Source organism: Budorcas taxicolor, chromosome 6 (assembly GCF_023091745.1).
Source record: "Budorcas taxicolor isolate Tak-1 chromosome 6, Takin1.1, whole genome shotgun sequence".
Lineage (NCBI taxonomy): Eukaryota > Metazoa > Chordata > Mammalia > Artiodactyla > Bovidae > Budorcas > Budorcas taxicolor.
The window spans coordinates 17,697,479-17,720,311 of NC_068915.1; the positions used below are offsets into that span (position 1 = coordinate 17,697,479).

The 22,833-nt window shown below is 42.4% G+C and overlaps 1 protein-coding gene across 1 annotated transcript; it reads right to left on the reverse strand.

The window, feature by feature from the left end:
* Window positions 1-1,290: 1,290 nt before the first annotated feature.
* SGMS2 (sphingomyelin synthase 2) lies at window positions 1,291-22,025 on the reverse strand. The gene is made up of 5 exons (XM_052642171.1): window positions 21,467-22,025; window positions 17,826-17,943; window positions 8,730-8,883; window positions 3,347-3,513; window positions 1,291-1,585 (listed from the first exon to the last, which is right to left on the reverse strand). Exons 1-5 carry the CDS (start codon window positions 21,919-21,921, stop codon window positions 1,382-1,384), a joined length of 1,098 nt encoding a protein of 365 aa, XP_052498131.1. The 5' UTR covers window positions 21,922-22,025; the 3' UTR covers window positions 1,291-1,381.
* Between the last annotated feature and the right edge of the window lie 808 nt (window positions 22,026-22,833).

Below are 22,833 nucleotides of genomic sequence, written 5' to 3' on the forward strand. Positions count from 1 at the left end.
TTTGTAACCTTAAATTTTTTTTCTATGATTACTAGAAGTTTAAAGAAATCAAGCCAAGAATTTTCCAAAAGATTCAACAGCATTAAACAATGCACTAAATCTGGCCGGATTTTTTTTCTTTAATCCATCTTTTTTTTTTTTTTAACATCACCTGAAAGAACCTCAGAAGAAGCTACCCCCCTTTACTGAGGAGCCATCACCATCTAACGCACCTATTCTAACTGCAGATTACAGTGCAGCACCGTGGTATAATTTCAGGGTCAAAGTAAAATCACTCAACTGTGGTATGTGTCCTTAGGACCAGTACATAAGAAACGAGTCTCTTGCTAAAAGGCAAGGATGAGATAAACTTTTGGACTCTATCTTGGTTTTTCCATAAAGCACAATGGAACTAGGAAGAAATGGTTTTCAATGACATGTGACCAGTTGGATTTCTGAGTTCCAATTCACGGCTCCATGACAGATCTCAGCCAGGGTGTGTGTGACCTGGGAGAAAAACACAGGCTTGTTCCCCACAGGGCAGGAGTGTCAGTTCACACACCTATGTATGCTCAGCCTGTGCTACACTGTTGACTGCCTTGGGGGGTACAGATGCGAATTTATATGTGGAGAACAGAAGCCCCCCTCATTCGCATACACAGCCCCATGTCTCCTGTATACCTGTCATAGGGATCTCAAAATGAAATATTTACACACATGTGAAATCTGCGGGGTGTCTCAAATACTTCTCTATTGACTTAGTTCACTTTTTAAGTTATAAAATTATCGGTTAAAAAAAAAATAAAGTGAAAGTGACACGTAGTACATTGGCTGGTAGCAGCAGCACATATTCCCAGACCTGACCCTGACCTCTCCTAAGGCAGGGCAGAAACAAAGTTCACCCAAAGTTCACTCACAACCCATGGCTAAGAAGCCTAATGCTAAAAACCACTCTCAGCATTTGGAGATTTTATTTACACAGTAGCTGTCTGTATCCAGATATCTTTATTTATTTAAAATTTTAACAAATTCTTTTGACCTTAGAGGAAAAAAAAAAAATCCTGAAAAAATTCTGAAGTAGAGAGCGTTCCTGGAGAAAGAATAAGGAAGGAGTAGCATGTTCTTTGGCACCTCTTTAACAAGCTCATTAGTAAAATCCCAGTTGGAGGGCTTGTCACCAATGAATGAAGAGCCGAAGGAGAATTCAACTTTCTCAGGATGAATTAAAAAAAAAAAAAAACAGTCAAAGGGTAATACTTCGTCCATCTTTCTAATCACTTGCACAAAACTTGGTCCGCTTCTTCCTTTAGTGATCAGTTTTCCTAAAATAAAAATCAAAACTATACCTTTGGTTACAGCAATAACTCTTTTGGTGTAAGAGCCAATGCCTCTGCTCTGCTCCTCAGGTAGATTTCTCATTATCTTCACCAATCTTCTGAACCCGTGAGTATTTCTTGCAAGATGATTTGAAGCAGCCAGGAGGCCAGGACAGAGGCCAGGAGAAGCAGCAAGGGATCGAGCCTTGTACGTTTTTCTCAAAAAAATAAAAGATGGGGAACCACCACGCTCGAGACAAGAAATTAGTCTGTGAAGACACCTTCAAGTTCTGTAAAAGGTAAAGAACAGGAAAACGAGACATATTTTTCACGATTTGCACCCTACATTGCTTCTGAATTAAACTGTCATTTGCTATAACTGAACAGGGAAACCAGCAGAATCTGAATCACAAGACAACAGTTGCCATTGCTCCTTTCTCCAACTCTGATAGGGCTTTCCAGGTGGCGCTAGTGATAAAGAACCCGCCTGCCAATGAAGGAGACATAAGAAACACAGGTTCAATCCCTGGGTTGGGAAGATCCCCTGGAGAAGGGCATGGCAAGCCACTCCAGTATTCTTGCCTGGAGAATCCCCATGGACAGAGGAGCCTGGCAGGCTACAGTCCATGCGGTCACAAAGAGGTGGACAAAACTGAAGCGACTTAGCACGCATGCATCAACTCTGACAAGACTCTGGCTCCACCCTTGAATCCCTCCCCTCTTTGTGGCTCAGGCAAATCTGCCTGTGATTCCAGGAAGAATGGAGACTCAGGAATGGATGTGAGAGATCTCCAGGAGGAAAAATCTTCAGGGTATGTGAGCGGTCAGATCTATGGCTCAAGGAAGGTGGAAGAGTGAAAGGAGAGCTCATAAGGTTGACAGTCTTTAAGGGGAAAGATGGAGATTTCGGTTCAGTGGCGTTAGTAGGTACCTAGATGGGACCGAAAGAAGGAAGATGTAAGTAGGAAACAGAGCCACAAGGACAAATGAAGTAATCCATAGAAAGGGCATTTATTAGTGGGCACAACACTGAGAACTGGAGTTAGATCCGTAGGGAATAGCATATTTCATTGTTCACAAATTCTCGCAACACTGTAAGCATCAGACAATATGGAAAATATGGTATTGGACAATAATCAGACTATCCCAAGATAAGTGGGCTTCGCTGGAGGCTCAAACAGTAAAGAATCTGCCTGCAAAGCAGGAGACCCAGGTTCAATCCCTGGGTTGGGAAGATTCCCTGGAGAAGGGAATGGCAACCCACTCCAGTATTCTTGCCTGGAGAATCCCATGGACAGAGGAGCCTGGCAGGCTACAGTCCATAGAATCGCAGAGTCAGACACGACTGAGTGACTAACACTTTCACTTTTTTTCTCACATCCCCAGATAAGTAAGTCATGGCACGCAGACTAACTCGATTGACACTAAGGACATACACTGAGGCTAGGAAGACACGGTGAAGGAATCATTCTGTCTTGAGACTAGAGGCAGAGAGCAGGAGATAGGCAAGGCTTCTCAGAAGAGATGACATCTGAGCCACCTCTTTCAGAATGAATGGGAAAAGAAAAAAAAGAACCCTGTGGGAACAAGAGGCAGCAGAAATAAGGAAGGAAGGATAAGAAGGGAAGTCAGAGAGCATAGTATCACTAAAAGATGCACAAAGTCCAGTTATTCATTACTTACTCATTTTTGCCTGACTTTAAAAGAGTTGGTGTCTTCCTCAAAATAAGTTCTCTGAGTGTCTCACCTAGCTGCACAACAAAGCTTCTACAGAGAAGGCTCCTAAATTTTTATTCAGTTTTAATTCTCCTATACGTTACCTGATGAGTAAAACACTGTGCTCTACAATTACACAGCATTTTACCCTTAAATGTCATTTCTATTTGTGACATTCTTTAAGAGGTAGTCATCCCTGTAAGTCAATTGATCTCAACCACACATTTAGGTGGCAACAGCAGTTATTCCCATTAAGCTACATGAACCCCCTGCTCTGTGAAAAGAGGCCCCCTGCCTTTAAAGAAATTATCCAAGGATAATTTCACCGCTCTCACCTTTTCATTGGCCATGGAATGGTACCACCAGAAGAGCCGAGTTGTGATGTAATAGGCAACGATCACGTCGACGGTATAGTGTTCGTGCGCGACCAGAATGCAGATGATCCCGGCAGCGCTCAACAGCCAGCAGATTAAGTGATACCACCAGAAGTGGCGAGGCGAATCTGGACAGCAGAAAAGCGAGAAGAGTTAAGAAGCATTCCCCTAGATGAACTGAACGATGACAGTCTGCCCTAAAGACCTGAGAAAAATCTTTCTAAGGCCGAGATGTCACCGGCGGAGAAAATGGATAACCCAAAGTTATGAGTCACTGTGAACCGCCCAGGATTTGCTCGGGTTGAGGGGGTGGGGGCAGGGGAGGCTGCTGGTAGCAGGTCTAATAGTCATTTCCCTGCGCAGGTTGGTAACACTGCTCTAGGTTTTGCTCACGCAAATAATAAGGAAGAGAACAGAAATATTTCACGTTAGGTTGAGATTGGCTCATACTGGCTCCCACAGGGACTCCGATGGAAAGAAAAAGGGCAGAGGTCAAAAGAAAAAGGTACTGTCTATGAAAATGAGGGATGAGAAAGCAAGAGTGATTTTAGTTCTTATACATAAACTTATTTTCATTCCTGCAGGGAGAGAAAAATGGCATTTGTGCCTAGCAATATTTTGATTCTCAGCAATTTTATGCTGTTATTGCCAATAGCAACTACAGGACAGTCCCTATGTAAAGCTTGGGTTTCCCAGGTGGCTCAGTGGTAAAGAATCCACCTGCAATGAAGAAGATGTGGGTTCGATCCCAGGGTTGGGAAAATACCCTGGAGAAGAACATGGCAACCCACTCCAGCATTCTTGCCTGGGAAATCTCATGGACAGAGGAGCCTGGTGGGTTACAGTCCATGGGGTTGCAAAAGTGTCAGACACGACTTAGGAACTAAACAACAACAGCAAAGTAAAAGCTTAGGGTTCTTGCCAATTCACTTATGGGTTTGAGCCTTACCTAGTGAGGCCACTATATTCATGACACTGATCAGCTTTAAGAGAGAACTAAAGCCCTTCACCGGAGAAGGCAATGGCACCCCACTCCAGTGCTCTTGCCTGGAAAATCCCATGGACGGAGGAGCCTGTAGGCTGCAGTCCATGGGGTTGTAAAGAGTCGGACATGACTGAGCGACTTCACTGTCACGCACTGGAGAAGGAAATGGCAACCCACTCCAGCATTCTTGCCTGGAGAATCCCAGGGACGGTGGAGCCTGGTGGGCTGCCGTCTATGGGGTCGCACAGAGTCGGACACGACTGAAGCGACTTAGCAGCAGCAGCAGCAGCAGCAGCAGTAAGGCCCTTCACAGGTTAAACATGATCCTGCACCAACCTTCCCACACAGGCGGTAATGACACAGGTATAAATGCAAACAGCACTCATTTCTAATAAGTCTTCTTCTCTTGAATAACTGTTTTGTTCCCCTCTTTTAAAGCTTTATTAGCTCTCAAAGATAATAATGTAATACTGAAATTTATTTCATATTTAACTGTGATTATTTGTATAGTGATATTTACTTTTCAGAACGTTACATGACACATCAAATCAGGCATGGTTCAAGTAAAAAATAAAATAGCTAGTGCTCTTTAGGTCCAACGTGGAACAGTAAGATGATAAACCTGTATTTGTATTTGAAAGTCTGATTTCCTACTTCTGAATGTACAACTCATTAATTCTTACTTGCTTCATCCTGCCACTAGGTTCCAGCCAATAGCTCATGGAATCCAAGGATTTTATAGCTGGGAGAAGCCTTACTTCCATAATGTGGGAGGCCAGATCCAGTCCCCATAACTGTTCTGTTAGGCTCTGAATGTTAAAAACTGAAGTAACATTCAGAAATCTGGAGCTTTCACTAAATATGATTCTCCAGCACCACAGCCCTTACCCTTGCCTGAAATCCCACACCAGTCTTGCTTCCTTCCCATCCTCACGGGTCACCTGCTGTTTACTTTAAAAGTTCAAAATGCTTCAGCAAACCTTGTGTATTGGTTTATCCACAAGAGGGGCTTCCCTGGTGGCTTAGATGGTAAAGAATCTGCCTGCCGATGCAGGAGACCCTGGTTCTGTCCCTGGGTCAGGAAGATCGCATGGAGGAGGAAATGGCAACCCACTCCAGTATTCTTGCCCGCAAAATCCCACAGACAGAGGAGCCTGGTGGGCTACAGTCCATGGGGTTGCAAAGAGTTGGACATGACTGAGCGATTAACAGTTATGCACAAGAAGCAAAGCTGAAGCAGGTGGGGAGTAAAGAGGTGGCCCGAATGATCAATTTACTACTCACAGAATTGAAAATCAGGCTTTAGGAATATCTAGACACCCTAGCACTGCTCTCCCATAAAAATATATTCCCTATTAGCTACTACATTGGAACCACTGCTCATTAATTGAGAACACTGGTGGACCCAAATAGAAGATTTAATATAAACTATTTTGAAACAGAAATGGCAAAATGGCAATCCTCTCTGCTCTCTCATTCTATTGCCAGGGATAACCTTGAGCTGAGAGATGATGACACAATTCTTAATAAACTCCACTGTCTGTGTGGGATCCGATCCCTGCCTGTCAGTGGCTATCAGAGATAATGGACTCAGTGTAGTAGCAAGGTGAAAAAGAAAGAGGAAGAAAAAGTTTTCTCAACTAGTAAGACATTTGGTACTAAGAGCTAGGTGGGTTTCTCCAGGCCAACTTTATAGGGAAGGAACCTAGGTCCCGATGATAATCCACCAATGACAACGGAATGTCAAACAAGGAGTGTCCAAAACGATCAAAAGTCAGGAAAGCAAAAATATACAAATAATGCATCTAACTCTAGCAGCGGAATCTCTAAAGAAACCACTGGAACCACTGCTTACTCATAACAACAACACATGGTATAATTTAGAAGCTGTTTCCCCTAATTGCATAGGAAGCGGACCTAAACACGGGATACTTGGCTTACGTACAGAACGGATCCTAAAGCTGGGTTCATATCCAGTATTACAGATTTGCCCTTTTGTTTCTCAACAAAGCTTAGAGAAAGCAGAATGTAATTCTTTCCTTGCTATATGTAAACTTACACAAGTTTTAAGATCCCAAGCCCAAACCATACCTGGGGAAGGAAACATGTCTACGTATTGCACTTGCTTTTATTAAAGTAGAGAAATAATTATGCAGTTGCCCTATTGCACGAAGGTAAAGGAACAACAATAAGCCAACATCCAGGCTATTTCTGAGCAATTCTACCAGACCAGACACTTGGGTTTCCAAAAATTCTAAGCAGAGCCAAGAAACTGAGAGTGGCACTGCTGAAGTCAGCCTCCAATGACTAACTGTGGACTGTGGCTAATTCACTCACTTTCCTTATGCTTAAGTTTCCTCTGAAAAAATGGGGGAAACCAGTGCGTCCCTCCTGGGGTGGCTGCAGGGATTAAATAAGCTAATCTGTACCGAGGGCTCAGAATAGTGCCCAGCACAGAGGAAGTATTCTGTCTACTCGTTGTTATTGGTAACGTCCCCTTGTCTTCAGTTATCAAACTGGCCCTCTGTTTCCTGGGGTATTCTCTCTTCATTACCTGGTTTTCCACCCACAGTGGCTTCACTCTCAACTTGTAACATCTCCCTGCCATCATCCTCGTCTTCTATAAGCTTTTATGATGTAACAGATTAGAGGGAAGATTCTACCACCCAAACGAACCTCTCAACTGGAGAGTGATTGACCTTACACGGAGATGGGACCTTTCCAGAGCAGAAGCTGGAGTGAGAACCACACACAACATAAATCGCTCTGCCCACCACCCAGAACCAACAACTAGGTATTAGAAATTTCAGAAGACTGAAGTTGAAGGAGATACTGGTGCCCACACAGAACTAGGTTCCTATCTTCCACCACTTCCCCAACAATGTAAGAACATAAATATGAGGGGAAAGGTGCCCAAGGCCTCTGCCTTCAAGGCAGACAGTGTGACAAAGGCCGAACACTTAATAGACTGTTCACCCTGCTCGAGGCTTGTATATAGCATTTAGAAAGAAAACAATTCAGAAGATATACAGTTGCCATCAAAAAACAAAAAGACTTCATCTACTACAGAGACTCTCATCTCTTTGTCATAATGCCCTCAAAGCAGAATTAAAAGCTATATATATCCCAGGCAATCTAAGGGCAAGAATTCACCTCTGCTCCACTGGAAGAGAAACCATGATGGGTCTAAACCTGTTTGGATTGATGACGGTTAAAAGAGGAAGGAAGAGAACTGAGCAAAGGGGACAGAAGGGAGGTCTCCTTCCCCTGCTTTCTGCCCAAAGACCCTTATGATATGCTTTGCAAGTGAACGGAATTGAGATAAGACTCCAAAAGAACACTGGCATGGAGATGGGGTATCTTGCAATTGAAGATGAAGGGTAATACTGACCAGCTTTGAGATAATGGGCCCAACTACACAAAGCCTCAGAAATCTACAAGGGGATGTGCTGGCAGCTAAAATTAAATACAGTCCCCACCCCTCTTTCCAATGAACAAGATATTATTCTAGGCCCCCTCCCCACGAAGTTATTGGAATACACAAGAACTTTGTATAATGAGAATTAAGTATATAAATATGGGAAGATATTTCACATTCTCATCTCCATGTTGTTTTTTAAGATAAGAAGAAAATGGTCAGAATTGGCAAAATGTTTCATGAATATGCCTATTAAAGCATAGAAAGCTACTGGAAGTGACGAAATTAGAATAAAGTCGGACAAGGAAAAGTTACAAAAGAGGAAAACGTTAAGCAAAGCATTGGGGATGATGAAATGAATCCGTAAAATGGAAATTTCACTCAAAAGTCCTTTCCATTGGGCTCTGGAGCACACTGATTCTTTCTGCAATAAACTTAACGATTCCTCTTAATTCCAACATTAAAATAGCCTTTCATACCTTGGTAGCACTAGTGGTAAAGAATCCACCTGTCAAAACAGGAGACTGTAAGAGACTCTGGCTTGATCCCAAGGTTAGGAAGAGCCCCTGGAGTAGGAAATGGCAAAGCCCCTCCAGTATTCTTGCCTGGAAAATCCCAGAGACAGAGGAGTCTGGCGAGCTACAGTCCATAGGGTTGCAAAGTCAGACACAACTCAAGTGACTTAGCATGCACACACCTTAAGAAGTACTATCCGAGGAGGGAGACATTTTGGAGGCATGCTGAATGTTAGCAAGAAGCCAGGGCTAGGATTTAACCCTTTAGTGTTCATGACTGGTTGCAATGATTTTTAATACACACACACACACACCCTCCTCCTTCCATGGCTCTTAATTTCAACAGAATAAGGGCTCATCAGTTTCAGGGCCTAGGGATTCCAGTCACTGCAACAATCAACAAAGCAGGAATGAGTTATCACTTACATTCTTTGATGAACAAGTAAGTAAGTGTCAGCACAACTGTGTGGCCGCTGAAGAGGAAGTCCCCACACAAGATGTGCGATCCCGTGATGGACAATCCACCGCCAGAGATCAGCCGTAGAATCCGCTGTACTTTGGCCTGAGAGTCTCCGTTGAGCTGAATGACACAAGAAGATCAGGAAGAAAATTCACAAGCTGATAAATCAAGTGTTAGCCTAATTTATGTGACATTTACAAAGGTCATCAGTTGTGATTTTTTTCCCTTTTAAGTCAAAAAGAATCCAAGGGGGAAGCTCCTCAAACTGGGTTTTATTCATTGCATTGGCCAGTTTTAGTGACATGTTCTAAATTATTCAGTATGTTACTAATAATATGTCTTGGTGGTGGTGTGTCCTTGGGCAAAGCTTTTAAAAATATTAATAACCAATGACTTCACCACAGTTATGCACTGAAAAGATCAAAGCTCCTCTCTTTCCTCTTTGCAGGGGAAGTCGGGGTTTCAGATAGTTAATATTTGATTCGGCTGCCCTCCACATTACTAATACTCTACAGGGTATTCTTACCTTGTGTTAAGTGGGCAGCCTAGAGGGTGCATATAGTTGTATTAATGTCTGATCCAAATATCTGCAGTTTAAAAGAGCTGCAATTTGTTAAATAATTTAAATAGGTTTGAAAATGATGGATTAGGGATGTACTGGTTGCTTTAAAGGGAGTGGCTTGATCAAGGAAAACATCCTCAGAGCAAAAATCTGTGTGCCGTGGCAGGGGGTGAGCGAAGGGCTCCCCTGGGCGAGGTGGAGAAGCCCCGAGAAGCGTCCATGATGACGCAGGGACAATGGAGGGCTAGAGCAGGAGTGTGATACAACAGTCAGAGGTTTATAACCCATTCAAGCTGAGGCACACAGATCTCCCTTACATGTAGAATCGACTACAAAATGCAACAAACTAGTGACTATAACAAAGAAGGAAGCAGACCGACAGCTATACAGAACAAACTAGTGGTTACCAATGAGAAGACAGAGCCGCGGAGAGAGGCGACACAGGGGTGGGAAGGCGGGAGTACAAACTGCTGGGTCTAAGAAATGGAGATGCACCGTGGACACAGCCATCGTCAATCCAGAGGCTTAGACCCATCACGGTTTATCTTCCAGTGGAGCACAAGAGTCCATTGACTCTTGCCCCCAGATTGCCCAGGGTTACAGGTTTTACGGACAGACTTGTGGACACCGCGGGCATGGAGAGGATAGGGTGAATTGAGAAAGTAGAGAGAAGCTGCTACATAACACAGGGAAAGCAGCCTGGTGCTCTGTGATGATCTAGAGGGGTGGGACGAGAGAGGGGAGGGAGGTTCAAGACGGAGGGGGTTCATGTATAATTTTGACGGGTTCCCATTGTTGTATGGCAGAAATCAATATAACATTGTAAAGCAATTATCCTCCAATTAAAAAAAAAAGTCTCAAAAAACAAAAAGTCTCAAGGATGTATTGTACAACACAGGGAATACAACCAATATTTCATAATAACTGTAAGTGGAGAGTAACCTTTAAAAATTGTACTAAAAAACAACAACAACAAAACCCAAACCTTAGGTATACGGGAAGGAATAGTGGACTGAGCGGGAATACATGAGAAATTGGAATACTGAAATGCTGGGCCACCGGGTGGAAGACTTCGGATCAGCCTAATATCATGTGAGTAGGTTTAGAAAATCAAAGAATGATACTCAGAAATAAAACGAAGTAAGAGGAGACATGAGAAGAGAAATACAGAAAGACCGTCAACGACTATTCGCTTGGGGCCTGGGCACACAGCTATGTGACACGCTGCTTTTCACACTCAGTGACGATCCTTCTAGGCACTGGGCCCTGAGACGTAGCAAGGCCGATCACGGTGGTGGTTCAAGTCTTTGGCAGTGTAGACAGGTAGTGTCTGGTCCAAGCAGACGTGCAGTTGTGAAAGAGGGTGAGATGTGTACAGATGGGTAAGAAGACAGTCCAGTCTCCAAAGCAGGTGGAAACCCATCCTGTTCAGTACCATAGGAACTGGGGCAGGGATCTTTGTCTAAAAATTTTCCAGTGAAAAGTATCTTATGGATCTGGAAACATGTCTGGTATTCAGATGACCCCTGTAAAAAGGCAAACACACTATGCTGGGGTGATAGTTAAGTGTAGGGCTCTGTAGCACAAGATGATGGGAAACAGGATTAGAGGTCAAGGGAAGAAACTGGAGGTTTCAAGGAAACTTAACCTCCTTCCAAAGTTGGCTCAGGACAAGCCCAGGAGGCTAACCCGAGAGAATATACAGGTTTCATTGAGTTGAGAGTCCTTAAAACAAACATGTTAAGTAATAGGTGACCCTGCCTTGAAAAGATAGATCTAGAAGGCAGTAAAGGATCCGCAGGGGATTCCCAGGGCGTGCTAGTGGTAAAGAACCTGCCTGCCAGTGCAGGAGACATGAGAGACACAGGTTCAATCCCTGGGTGGGGAAGATCCGCTGGTGAAGGGCATGACAACCCACTCCAGTATTCTTGCCTGGAGAATCCCATGGACAGAGGAGCCTGCTAGGCTCCAGTCCATGGGGTCACAAAGAGTCGGACATGACTGAATTACTAACGCTTTCACTACTTTCTCGCTTTTCAAAGGATGCATACCCGGGGAAGAGGACTGTTGACAGAATTGCAGGACTCCCCGCAGACCACATGAAATGCTTGAAAGCCCTTGATGTGCAGGATAGAATCTAGCATGCGCTTTATCAGATCTGAGGTGGACCTTCAGGAATTTCTGGTTGTGTGGTTGGTACAAACTGTCAACACTGAGATCAAATAAAAAGGTATGTACACTCCAGCCGACCATTGTGTTCTGTTTTAAGAACACATTATTCTTCACTTCAAAACCATAATAATTTTTTTTTTAATCCACTCACCCACCCCAACTCAATGCTTGGATTTTCTAAGTGCAAAAACACTTAATCCAAAGGTATAACCAAACCAGGAGTGAAAATACTACCGCCACCCATTCTCTCCGCCCCCCTCCCTTCCAGCGGTATTCAGGTATGGAAATTTGCAATAACATTTCACAGGATAGAGGAAGGGCTCTCTTCTGCTCCTTCTGTACTTTCTCGGTTCTTAATCTCTCAATCCTGTCACTGCTATTTTAGACATCAGAACACGCTCAGCATAAATGCCAAGTAGAACTTCAAGAAAGGAAGTTTAAAAAGAGGGTGGAAAGAAAACTGGGGAAGGGACGGGTAACAGAGTTGAGATTAATGGATTATTTCCTGTGTGTGCGCATCCTCAGTCGCTTCAGTCGTGTTCGACTCTCTGCGACCCCATGGCCTGTAGCCCGCCAGGCTCCTCTGTCCGTGGGATTCTCCAGGCAAGAATACTGGAGTCAGTAGCCATTCCCTCCTCCAGGGGATCTTCCCAACCCAGGGATCGAACCTAGGTCTCCTGCAGGGAAGCCCTAGATCTGTTCTATTTCACTGGGACCTCCATCATACACCACTTAAAATTCTAGTTCCTCTTAATTTCCTCATTTTTTATACCATTCCATGCTATTTCTGAATGTAGAGCTGAAGATATAAAAAAGCAGAAAGAGAAGCATTGATCATAATAGCCAAAACAGAGCTCAGTGTTCTCAAGGGTTCCTCCAACTGTGACCTTCACATACCATTTCCCCCCAAAATAACTTAGGTACAAAAGAGATCAACTTGGCTGCTGCCAAACCAGAAACCTTCCCATCCATACATTCCCTTCAATTTAGAAAAGAAGAGGTCCTCTGCACCTCTACAGCAAAGATGAGAGGGCAGCTTTCTCAGGAAAAGCAAAGTAGCTGTGCCAGCCGAATATTTCCTGTGGAAAAAGGGATTTGAAAACCTAAAGCATTTCATGCGAGTCCTAATAACTAGGCCAACATCCATCTAAACACAACTGTCGGAACTCAGATGTTGTGCCTGCAAACCAAAGCTTGGGTGGGTGGGATGGAGCAAATCATAACCTAAGGACTTCAACCCTAGGATGGAGAAGGAAGGAGGGCAACCAGAAAACTGCAAGTCAACGATTCTACCGAGGGCCTTTCACTGCAACGGCTTCTGTGACCACACCCAGTGCGTAATGAGTGACGTCAGGCATCAGTGGCCGGTCAGACAGCCTTCCAGAGCAAGTGGTTTCAGCACACAGAGTTCTGTCATTGCTCTCAGTCACTAAGGGCATTCTGTAGAGTCAGCAGCAGAGGAGACAGGTATATTATCTAACAGTTTTGCAACCACAAATCTAAGGAGCGCTGAAGCCGGAGGCTGGACCACATTTAAAATGCAATTCTGCTCCCTGTTCTGTCAAACCACGTCCTCTCTAGTCAAACAAACTGATGTGTGTTTGCTTTACTGAGCCACAATCTAGGCACCCAAAGCCTGCTGATGCTTCAGAAAGAGGTTCTGGGTCTTGACAACTGAACACAGGGGCTGATTAGCAAGGATGTCCCTAGAGCTTCCTTGTGAGTCTTTGCATCTCAGTTATTCAGCAGTAACATTTGCTCTTGTGGCTTCTGAAAATTGTATGTTTTCCATAGAAGATAATCTCTAATTTACATCTTTCTATAATCATAGCAATTCATTCCTGTAAATCACACCTTTTACTAGGATGGGCTTGCCTTCTCTCCTGTGGCCATTTCCTCATTTAACCCACCACAATAACCCCTTAGAAGTATTTATTATGCCTCTGAACTTCTCCCATGCCTTAAATTAGTTTCACTAAAAATCAGCCAATGTTTAAATTCAATATGTACACTGTTTTAATTACACACACTTTCTGCCTTGATGGCTTTAGAAAATTAGAGCTTCTCAAACCACACCTATATTTGGTGAAGGAGACTGTTGACTTCTTTAGAACAACTCTATTTTTTCCCTCCACCTTGGACATCTGCTTAGCGTTCAGTAAAAAATGTTAGGCTTTACTCCCTTGCCCAGAAAGCACATGATTTGCACGTTTCCTTTTTTATAAACCAGGGCACACTGGAGTCTAAGATGATTAACAGCTCTCTTGAGAAATGATTCTACCTGGAGAAACTATAAATCCTGCTTACAATAGTCTCAGTATCCATTCTCACACTCTGTCTCAGGAAATGGGTGAATTTAATTCAGATGACCATTATATCTACTACTGTGGGCAAGAATCCTGCAGAAGAAATGGAGCTGCCCTCTTAGTGAACAGACGAGTCCACAATGAAGTACTTGGGTACAGTCTCAAAAATAACAGAATGATCTCCAATCACTTCCAAGGCAAATCATTTAACGTAACAGTAATCCAAGTCTGTGCCCCAACCACTGAGGTCAAAGAAGCTAAAGCTGAATGGTTCTATGAAGACCTACAAGAACTCCTAGCACTAACACCAAAATAATATATGTCCTTTTCATCATAGGGGACTGGAATGCAGAAGTAGAAAGTAAAGAGATACTTGGAGTAACAAGCAAGTTTGGCCTTGGAGTACGAAATGAAGCAGGGCAAAGGCTAACAGAGTTCTGTCAAGAGAATAACACACTAGTCATAACAAACACCTTTGTCCAACAACACAAGAGACAACTCTCCACATGGACATCACCAGATGGTAAATATAGATATCAGACTGATTATATTCTTTGCAGCCAAAGATGGAGAAGCTCTACACAGCCAGCAAAAACAAGACCTAGAGCTGACTGTGGCTCAGATCATCGGTTCCTTACTGCAAAATTCAGAGTTAAATGGAAGAAAGTAGGGAAAACCACTAGGCCATTCAGGTAGGACTTAAATCAAATCCCTTGTGATTATACAGTGGAAGTGAGAAATAGATTCGAGGGATTAGATCTAGTAGAGAATGCCTGAAGAACTATGGACAGACGTTTGTAACACTGTATAGGAGGCGGAGACCAAAACTATCCCAGAGAAAAAGAAATATAAGAAGGTGAAGTGGTTGTCTGAGGAGAATTTTAAAATAGCTGAGGAAAGAAGAGAAGCAAAAGGTAAATGGAGAAAGGGAAAGACATACCCAACTGAATGCAAAGTTCCAGAGAATAGCAAGGAGAGATAAGAAGGCTTTTTTCAACGAAAAATGCAAAGAAATAGAGGAAAACAATAGAATGGGAAAGACTAGAGATCTCTTTATGAAAACTGGAGATAACAAGGAACATTTAATGCAAGGGTAGGCACAATAAAGGACAGAAATGGTAAGGACCTAACATAAGCAGAAGAGATTAAGAAAAGGTGGCAAGAATACACAGAGGAACTATACAAAAAACATCTTAATGACCCAGATAACCACAGTGGTGTGATTCACTCACCTAGAGCCAAACATCCTGGAGCGTGAAGTCAAGTGGGCCTTAGGAAGCATTACGATGAACAAAGCTAGTGGACATGATGGAATTCCATCTGAGCTATTTAAAATACTAAAAGATGATGCTGTTAAAGTGCTGCACTCAATATGTCAGCAAATCTGGAAAACTGAGCGGTGGCACAGTACTGGGAAAGGTCAGTTTTCATGCCAATCTCGAAGAAAGGCAATGGCAAAGTGTTCAAACTACCATACAATCGCACTCATTCCACACACCAGCAATGTAATGGTAAAAATCCTCCAAGCTAGGCTTCAGCAGTACGTGAACCAAGAACTTCCAGAAATGCAAGCTGGGTTTAGAAAGAACAGGCAGAGGAACCAGAGATCAAATTGCCAACATCTGTTTGATCACGGAGAAAGCCAGGGAATTCCAGAAAAAATCCACTTGTGCTTCATTGACTACGATAAAGCTTTTGACTGTGTGGATCAAAACAAACTGTGGAAAATTCTTAAAGATATGGAAATACCAGACCACCTTACCTATCTTATCTGTTTCCTGAGAAACCTGTATGATGATCAAGAAGCAACAGTTAGAACTGGACATGAAACAATGGACAGCTTCAAAATTGGGAAAGGAGTATGTCAGGCTGTATATTGTCACCCTACTTATTTAACTTATATGCAAAGCACATTATGTGAAATGCCAGGCTGGATGAATCACAAGCTAGAATCAAGATTGCTGGGAGAAATATCAACAACCTCAGATACGCAGATGATAACAGTCTAATGGCAGAAAGTGAAGAGGGATTAAAGAGCCTCTTGCTGAGGGTGAAAGAAGAGAATGAAAAAGCTGCCTTAAAACTCAACATTCAAAAAACTAAGACCATGGCATCTGGTCCCATCACTTCATGGCAAATAGAAGCAGAAAAAGTGGAAGCAGTGACAGATTTTACTTTCTTGGGCTCCAAAATCACTGCAGACAGTGACTATGGCAATGAAATTAAAACACACCTGCTCCTTGGAAGGAAAGTTGTTACAAACAAGGAGATCAGCCCTGGGATTTCTTTGGAAGGTATGATGCTAAAGCTGAAACTCCAGTACTTTGGCCACCTCATGCGAAGAGTTGACTCATTGGAGAAGACTCTGATGCTGGGAGGGATTGGGGGCAGGAGAACAAGGGGACTGAACTGAGTGTATTAAAAATCAGAGACATCACGTTGTCGACAAAGGTCTATATAGTCAAAACTATGGTTGTTTTAGTAGTCAGGTACAGATGTGAGAATTAGACCATAAAGAAGGCTGAGTGGGAAAGAATGGCTGCTTTTGAACTGTGGTGTTGGAGAAGACTCTGGAGATTCTTTTGGGCTGTAAACAAATCAAACCAGTCAATCCTAAAGGAAATCAACTCTGGATATTCATTGGAAGGACTGATGCTAAAGCTCCAATACTTTGGCCACTTGATGTGAAGAGCTGACTCATTGGAAAAGACCCTGATGCTGGGAAAGACTGAAGGCAGGAGGAGAAGCAGGTGACAGAGGATGAGATGGTTGGATGGCATCACCGACTCGATGGACATGAGTTTGAGCAAGCTCTGGGAGATGGTGAAGGACAGGGAAGCCTGGAGTGCTGCAGTCCATGGGGCCGCAAAGAGGTAGATACGCCTTAGCAAATGAAAAACAACAACAATCTGAGCAAAAGGCCACTCTGTCTTTCCAGTTACTAAAACCCCTGAGTTCATCCTTGATTTCTTTCTCTTAAACCCATGTCCAACTTATTAGTATATCCTGTCTGCTCTACCTTCAAAATATATCCCAAATGGAATGACTTCTCCTCACTATCACAGTCACCACCAAGGTTCAAGTTCCTACAATGGGCTAAAGGTCCCGTGAAATATGTGGCTGCATCATCTCAACTTTTCACAACTCTGCTCAGCCACACAGGTCTCCCTGCTTTTCTGGAATGCACCATGACGGTCATTTCCTTGTCCTGGAGTTCTCACCCCATCCACACGGCTCACTCCCTAAGCCTGGTTGGCTGAAAGCTTTCTTACTGAAGACGTTTTCCTGACCACTCTGTAAAATAGTGTTGTGTTTCAGCTGCTCAGTCATGTCTGACTCTTTGCGATCCTATGGACTGCAGCCCACCAGGCTCCTCTGACCATGGGATTTCCCAGGCAAGAATGCTGGAGTGAGGGCCCATTTCCTTCTCCCCGGGATCTTCCCAACCCAGGGATGGCACCTACGTCTCCTGCATCAGCTGGCCGATTCTATACCACTGGGCCATGGGGGAAGCCTATATAAAATAGTTCCTACCCTCATAGTCCCTTTCACCCTTACTCAGCTTTATTTATTTTACTCACCCTTACTCCAACTGACAGCTATTTGACCCACCACCATGTAACAAGTTATGACTTTATTTATTCATTGCCGTTCTTCCATAAGAATATACATTCTCAGAGGAGGAGAACTTCATTTTGGTCATTGCTATCATACAGTGCCTGGGATACAACAGGAACTTAATACTTCCAAAATGACTGGATGAATGAGAAAGTGAAAAGGCAAAAAAAGCAGAGTCCAAAATCTGGCAGTAACTTCCGGGTAGCAGAAAATAAAAGTTTTATGCACAAAGACATACATTTTATTACCACATTTTCATTTCTCCCCCACAAAATCTAAAGCAAAGCAGAAAATGTGCTAGATTTCAGTTAACACATATGAATGTGTCTAGGAGAACAAATAACAGACAGCAGGTGCTCAATCACTGCTTAACGTCCTCTAAAGGGTAATTCGGAGGGGCTTACCTTTGGAGCACACTGGAAATGCATTCCAGGCACCGGGAGGGTAGTGACATACATTGTGATACAGCGATATAGGTATAAAGTTCCAATGATAAAAAAGAATCTGCGCCCCACTATTGACCTAAGGGAAAAATAGGGATGGGAAAAAATAGGTTTACTGGGGCTTTCTGATCCTAAAGGCAATATAAAATAAGGTTTAACAGAATAAAAAAATATCTGCAGTTTTCTGAACTAAAGATTCACATACTGCAATCAATCTAGGTGGGTTGGGCCCCAAAGGTGTGATGAGTCGCTGGTGAGTTAAAGTAGTTTAAAGGTTAAATAACCACCACTCCTTAAAAAAGCACTCTTTGCCAGAGAATTCAATGAACCTCTCTATGTTGTTAGTCAACCCACTGCATTAATAAGCCCTCTCTCAGGAACACAGCACAGGTATAAGCGAGCCACAGCCACAGAGGAATTTAGTAATGAGCTAAGGTGATACTACATAATTGGGCACATAGGGAAATGGGACAACTCATTTAACCTAAGTTATATAAGCAAGGGTTATTTGGGGACCATCCAAAAATATTCTGACAACTTCGGCATGAACTATTTTGTCTATGACTATAGAGATTTTCAGAGAATTATATTTTGAAGACGGTCAAAGGGTCCTCGTGCATTTAAGGATATTAAAGAGTGAAGCTGTAAATTTCACCCTTATTTTATGCATTCTTGATGAAAAGAGGCAAAAAAAAAAAAAAAAGCCACAAGTCCTTTTCCCCTTTGTATGTTTTGGTGGAGACAGCTGTCTTGACTAACATTAGTCCTGTCCTTTGCCCTCTGAGTCCTTAGTCTGAGGCAGTGGTTCCTAGAAGCTGGCTCTGAGCACCCTGTCTCCGAAGGGAAAGGCTTTCCCTGTCTGCACCACTGCTTCATGGGTTCCTGAATGGGCATGGGAAGTTCTGAAGATGGGACTTCCCTAGTGGCCCAAGGGCTGACTCCTTGCTCCCAATGCAGGGGATCTGGGTTCGATCCCTGATCAGGGAACTAGATCCCACATGCTGCAACTAAAGCTCCTGCCTGCCACAAGTAAGACCCAGGACAGCCAAATAAATATTTTTTAGAAAATTAAAAAAAAAAAGTTCTGAAGATGGCCCTGCTGTGCAGTCAGAGATGGGTCTATAAACTCTGGGCTCTGAGAATTAAGACATGGGTGAGACCCACAAAGCCCTTAGAATTACTAGACGTAACTTTCCTAGTACATAAAATATATTACTCCAGGTCCCCCATTTTCAGAGCTCTCAAACTTCCCAAACCAGATCTTCCCAAAGATCTCTGGAAAAACAGACAGTTCCAGGCATGTGGCATATTTTAAGTTTTGTCTGAGACTGCAGTCTGCTGTGGATCAAGGTCTAATTCAGGTAACTGTTGGGACTTCTAATTTAAAGAATTATGTACAGATATAATTTTAGCTGTCTGTCTCCAAGAGCTATTTTAAGAAGATTCCAGGGTTTCTGGGATCAAAATATATAGAGAAAAACCACCTTGACTAGTTGATGAAAGCATTTATTTATTGCAAGGCATTTCTTTCAAAGGCTTACTATTCTAGCATTGCCTTTACTAGTACTAAAAAGGAACAGGTGATAAACATTGCTGACTGTCTCCATTTGGTTAAGTGAAAAACTATCCTCCCTTTGATTCAACCCCAGGCTCAAAAGGAGCGCTGAATTGTGCTCCATGCTGTTAGACACGGTGAAGTAATAAGCAGGAATTATTATGAGTCAATTATATTCACTCCAGTATTCACAGTTCAGCAGTACTCAGAACAGAAAATTAACTTAGAGGTGAAATATGCACTCTGCAGTCTTATTTAGTTTAAGAACTACTGCCAATTATTTTTTCCCCCATCGCTTTGAAGGTGCTCTTAAGTGAGAGAGTGAGAGTACAAGTAGAATTTTTTATTCAGCTGGAATGTGCAAAACAAGTTATAAAAATTACTCTACCAGTTACTAAAATGTTAGATCCAAATCTACCTGAAAAAGGAAAATTAGTGCGATTTTCCCCAACAAGTTTTTGCTGGTGGACTGTGACCAAAACAGTGGATGCTATTAAAATGCATGGCTGGCTTGTGTGACTTCAAGTTTTGATGTGGTAGAACCAAAGATGGCCATGGAAAGGCAGGTTAACAACAATCCTCTGGATGAACATTCAAACACAGCAAAACGGTACTTCGGGCTGGAAGCCAGCTGCTAACCAGACCCTGGGACATTTCTATTTTCACGGACATATACGAATAAAACTTTGCTCTAAAATAAAAGAGAGCAAATACCTTTGGCCTGAGCAGTCTCTCTTATAGTGTGTCAATTCCAGACACTGAAAAGAAAAACGCTACAAGTTTTTTAGCTTTTAGCATGAAGCATCTCATAACCAACACCTTCTGTAAAAAGTTCTAAGACAATTGACAGCTATGTGATTCACTTATACATATTGAGAGAAATATTTTATTTACAAGAAAATGCTCAGGAATGACTTCAGTTTGTGGAACAAGTTTTCAAAACTGCAAACTTGATGTAGAACTCTTTAGCAAAGATAGATTGAACTCTTCAAATCTCAAAGCAACAACCAATTGAAAAAATAATACAGTATAAATTCTCTCTTCAAATAATGATCTTGTGGCATTAACACTGAAATCCTATTTGACTCTGAAGTGTATTGAATACATTAGCATATATTATATTTTTAAAAGCCTTGTTTGTGGGCAATGTTTTGACCAAATTTATATTTGTGACTTAATTACTAGAATCTTAGCAGAGAAAAACATCTGAATAATGGCTGAGAAGAAAAGAGGAACTGAGCCCCCCCCCCTTTTTTTTTAAATGGGCTAGCAGTCTGAATTCACAGGGAAACAGAAATAACCACTTCAGAGCTTTGTCCTATTTTTAAGTGTCTTCAAAGCAAAAGTACCTGGCTTACTACACTTCCTGATTTCTGCTATTCTAAACAGGGAAGACTGAAGCCAGTGAACTGGCTGCTCCTTTGTGATGGCATGAGGAAAACTAGAAGGCCTGTTTACTACAGGTATGTAAAACCCAAACTGCATGGACCCAGGTCTAAATGCAGTTTATTAAGCAAACTCTTGTGGTTGAATTGCTAATAGGCAAATGGAAAAGAAATGTAAAATCTGAGAACTCTTGAAGAGAGGCAAACCTCAAAGCCTGCTGTGATTGACTGTAGACCAATATAGTCATCACATTCTGAGTAACGGCCGACTACTTTCCCCACCTGTCAAGAGCCTGGAATAACACAAGCATGATGAAGTGAATGTATTCCTTTCCAAGCCTCTTAATGTACCATGCAAATACCATAGTGCCAAGTTGCTTGAAATCAGAACTGCACCTTAAATTTACAAGCTTTGAGTCATCCACCACAGCATTTCTGTACCTTCACACACACCTGCCACTTCCATACGGTTGCTCAATAAATGCTGATGGAATAATGACTGGATTTACTCAAGGTTGTAGATCTTTCTATCTCTTCATCAAGTGCCTGGATAAGACTGAAGTTATCAGATAAAACCAAGAAAGAGCATTTCGATCACACACCTACTCACTTAAATATAAACTCCCATGGCAAACCCCCAAAACATGTTAGACCTTACTTACTTGTATCTCAAAAACAGCCACTGGGTGATCCATAATCCAACTAATATAATCCCATTTATTTCTGATACAGAAAATGCCCATTTCACCCGATCTATGTAATCAAAAAACTTGTCTGGGAGTGGAGGGCTGAGTTCCTTGGGAGGGACCCTCTCGTGCACAACCGTGATCATGACGGTTGTCAGGACAAGGTTGAAAAGAGCGTACACGAAAGCAATGCCCGTTTTCCACCACTCGAGGGGAAACTTGTTCCTCGCTTCTGTGGGCATAGCAATTTGGATATAGTCCGGGTACTTTTTGGTGCCTTTCCGCAACCCGTTGGATAAGCTCTTAGGTTTGTTGTTGCCATTTCTGTTCTCTTCTTCGACAGGCTCAGGAGGTCTCGTGTAAGTGTCTGCAGGGTCATTGGTTCGATTTTCCATATGTTCCTCAAGTTTTGCTGTCTCTATGATATCCATTGTCCCCTGGTCTTCAGGTCAAAAAGGAGATGGTAAAGTTCTTGTTCTTTGCGGAAACTCGACTTTTTCTAATCCTTCTATTTCCAAGATCAACATGGACTCTTAAGACTGATCTTGTTTCCTAGTATAAAACATAGATGGTCTCCATCTCTCTAGTGTTCCTCCCGGGCCACCATCTGCTATACGTTTACCACTTTCAGGAAAGGACGCCAATTTTCTTTCCCCCAAAGATGTTACTATCCCACCTGGAAAAACAAAACAGAACTCTGTTCAGAAACCGTGCTTGTCCACTTGCCAACCATCCAATACAAAAACATTATCAAAATAAGGAAATAAATACCAAAGCCATTTGCTTTATAAATATATCGTCAGAACATAGTTAAAAGCTGCTGAGATGGAGTTTATTTATAAAACACTGAATTGTTTCATCTCGGAATTCTTCTCTTTTTGAGCTGATTTCAGTATAAATAGGAACATTCTAATAAACAATTCCTTTTCAATTTCTTTAAATAAAAGTCAGGACCCAGCATTGCAAACACTTCATCAGACAGTATCACTTGTTGCTAACCATGAAGTCATAATAAGCCAGAACCTCCCCAGAGATCATATCATTCCTTCCTAACACGGCATCTTCTCTATGAAGCTTAAAGAATAAAAAACTGTGATGAGTTGCTTACATGTATGGAGTAATTGTTACTCTGTGAATTTGTCGACTTTCTATGTTCATAGTAATCTTTAAGTGACTACTTTTCTGAACATATTCAAGATATTTTAAACGGTACTAACTCTGTTTATCCTTTTACAGTCAGAGATTCACACCATACAGAAGGAATGCTGACAGCCTACAAAATAACACAGTGAAAAGATACCAAAGCCTTCCTAGCTATGTCTCATTTAGGGAGCAAGTTATAC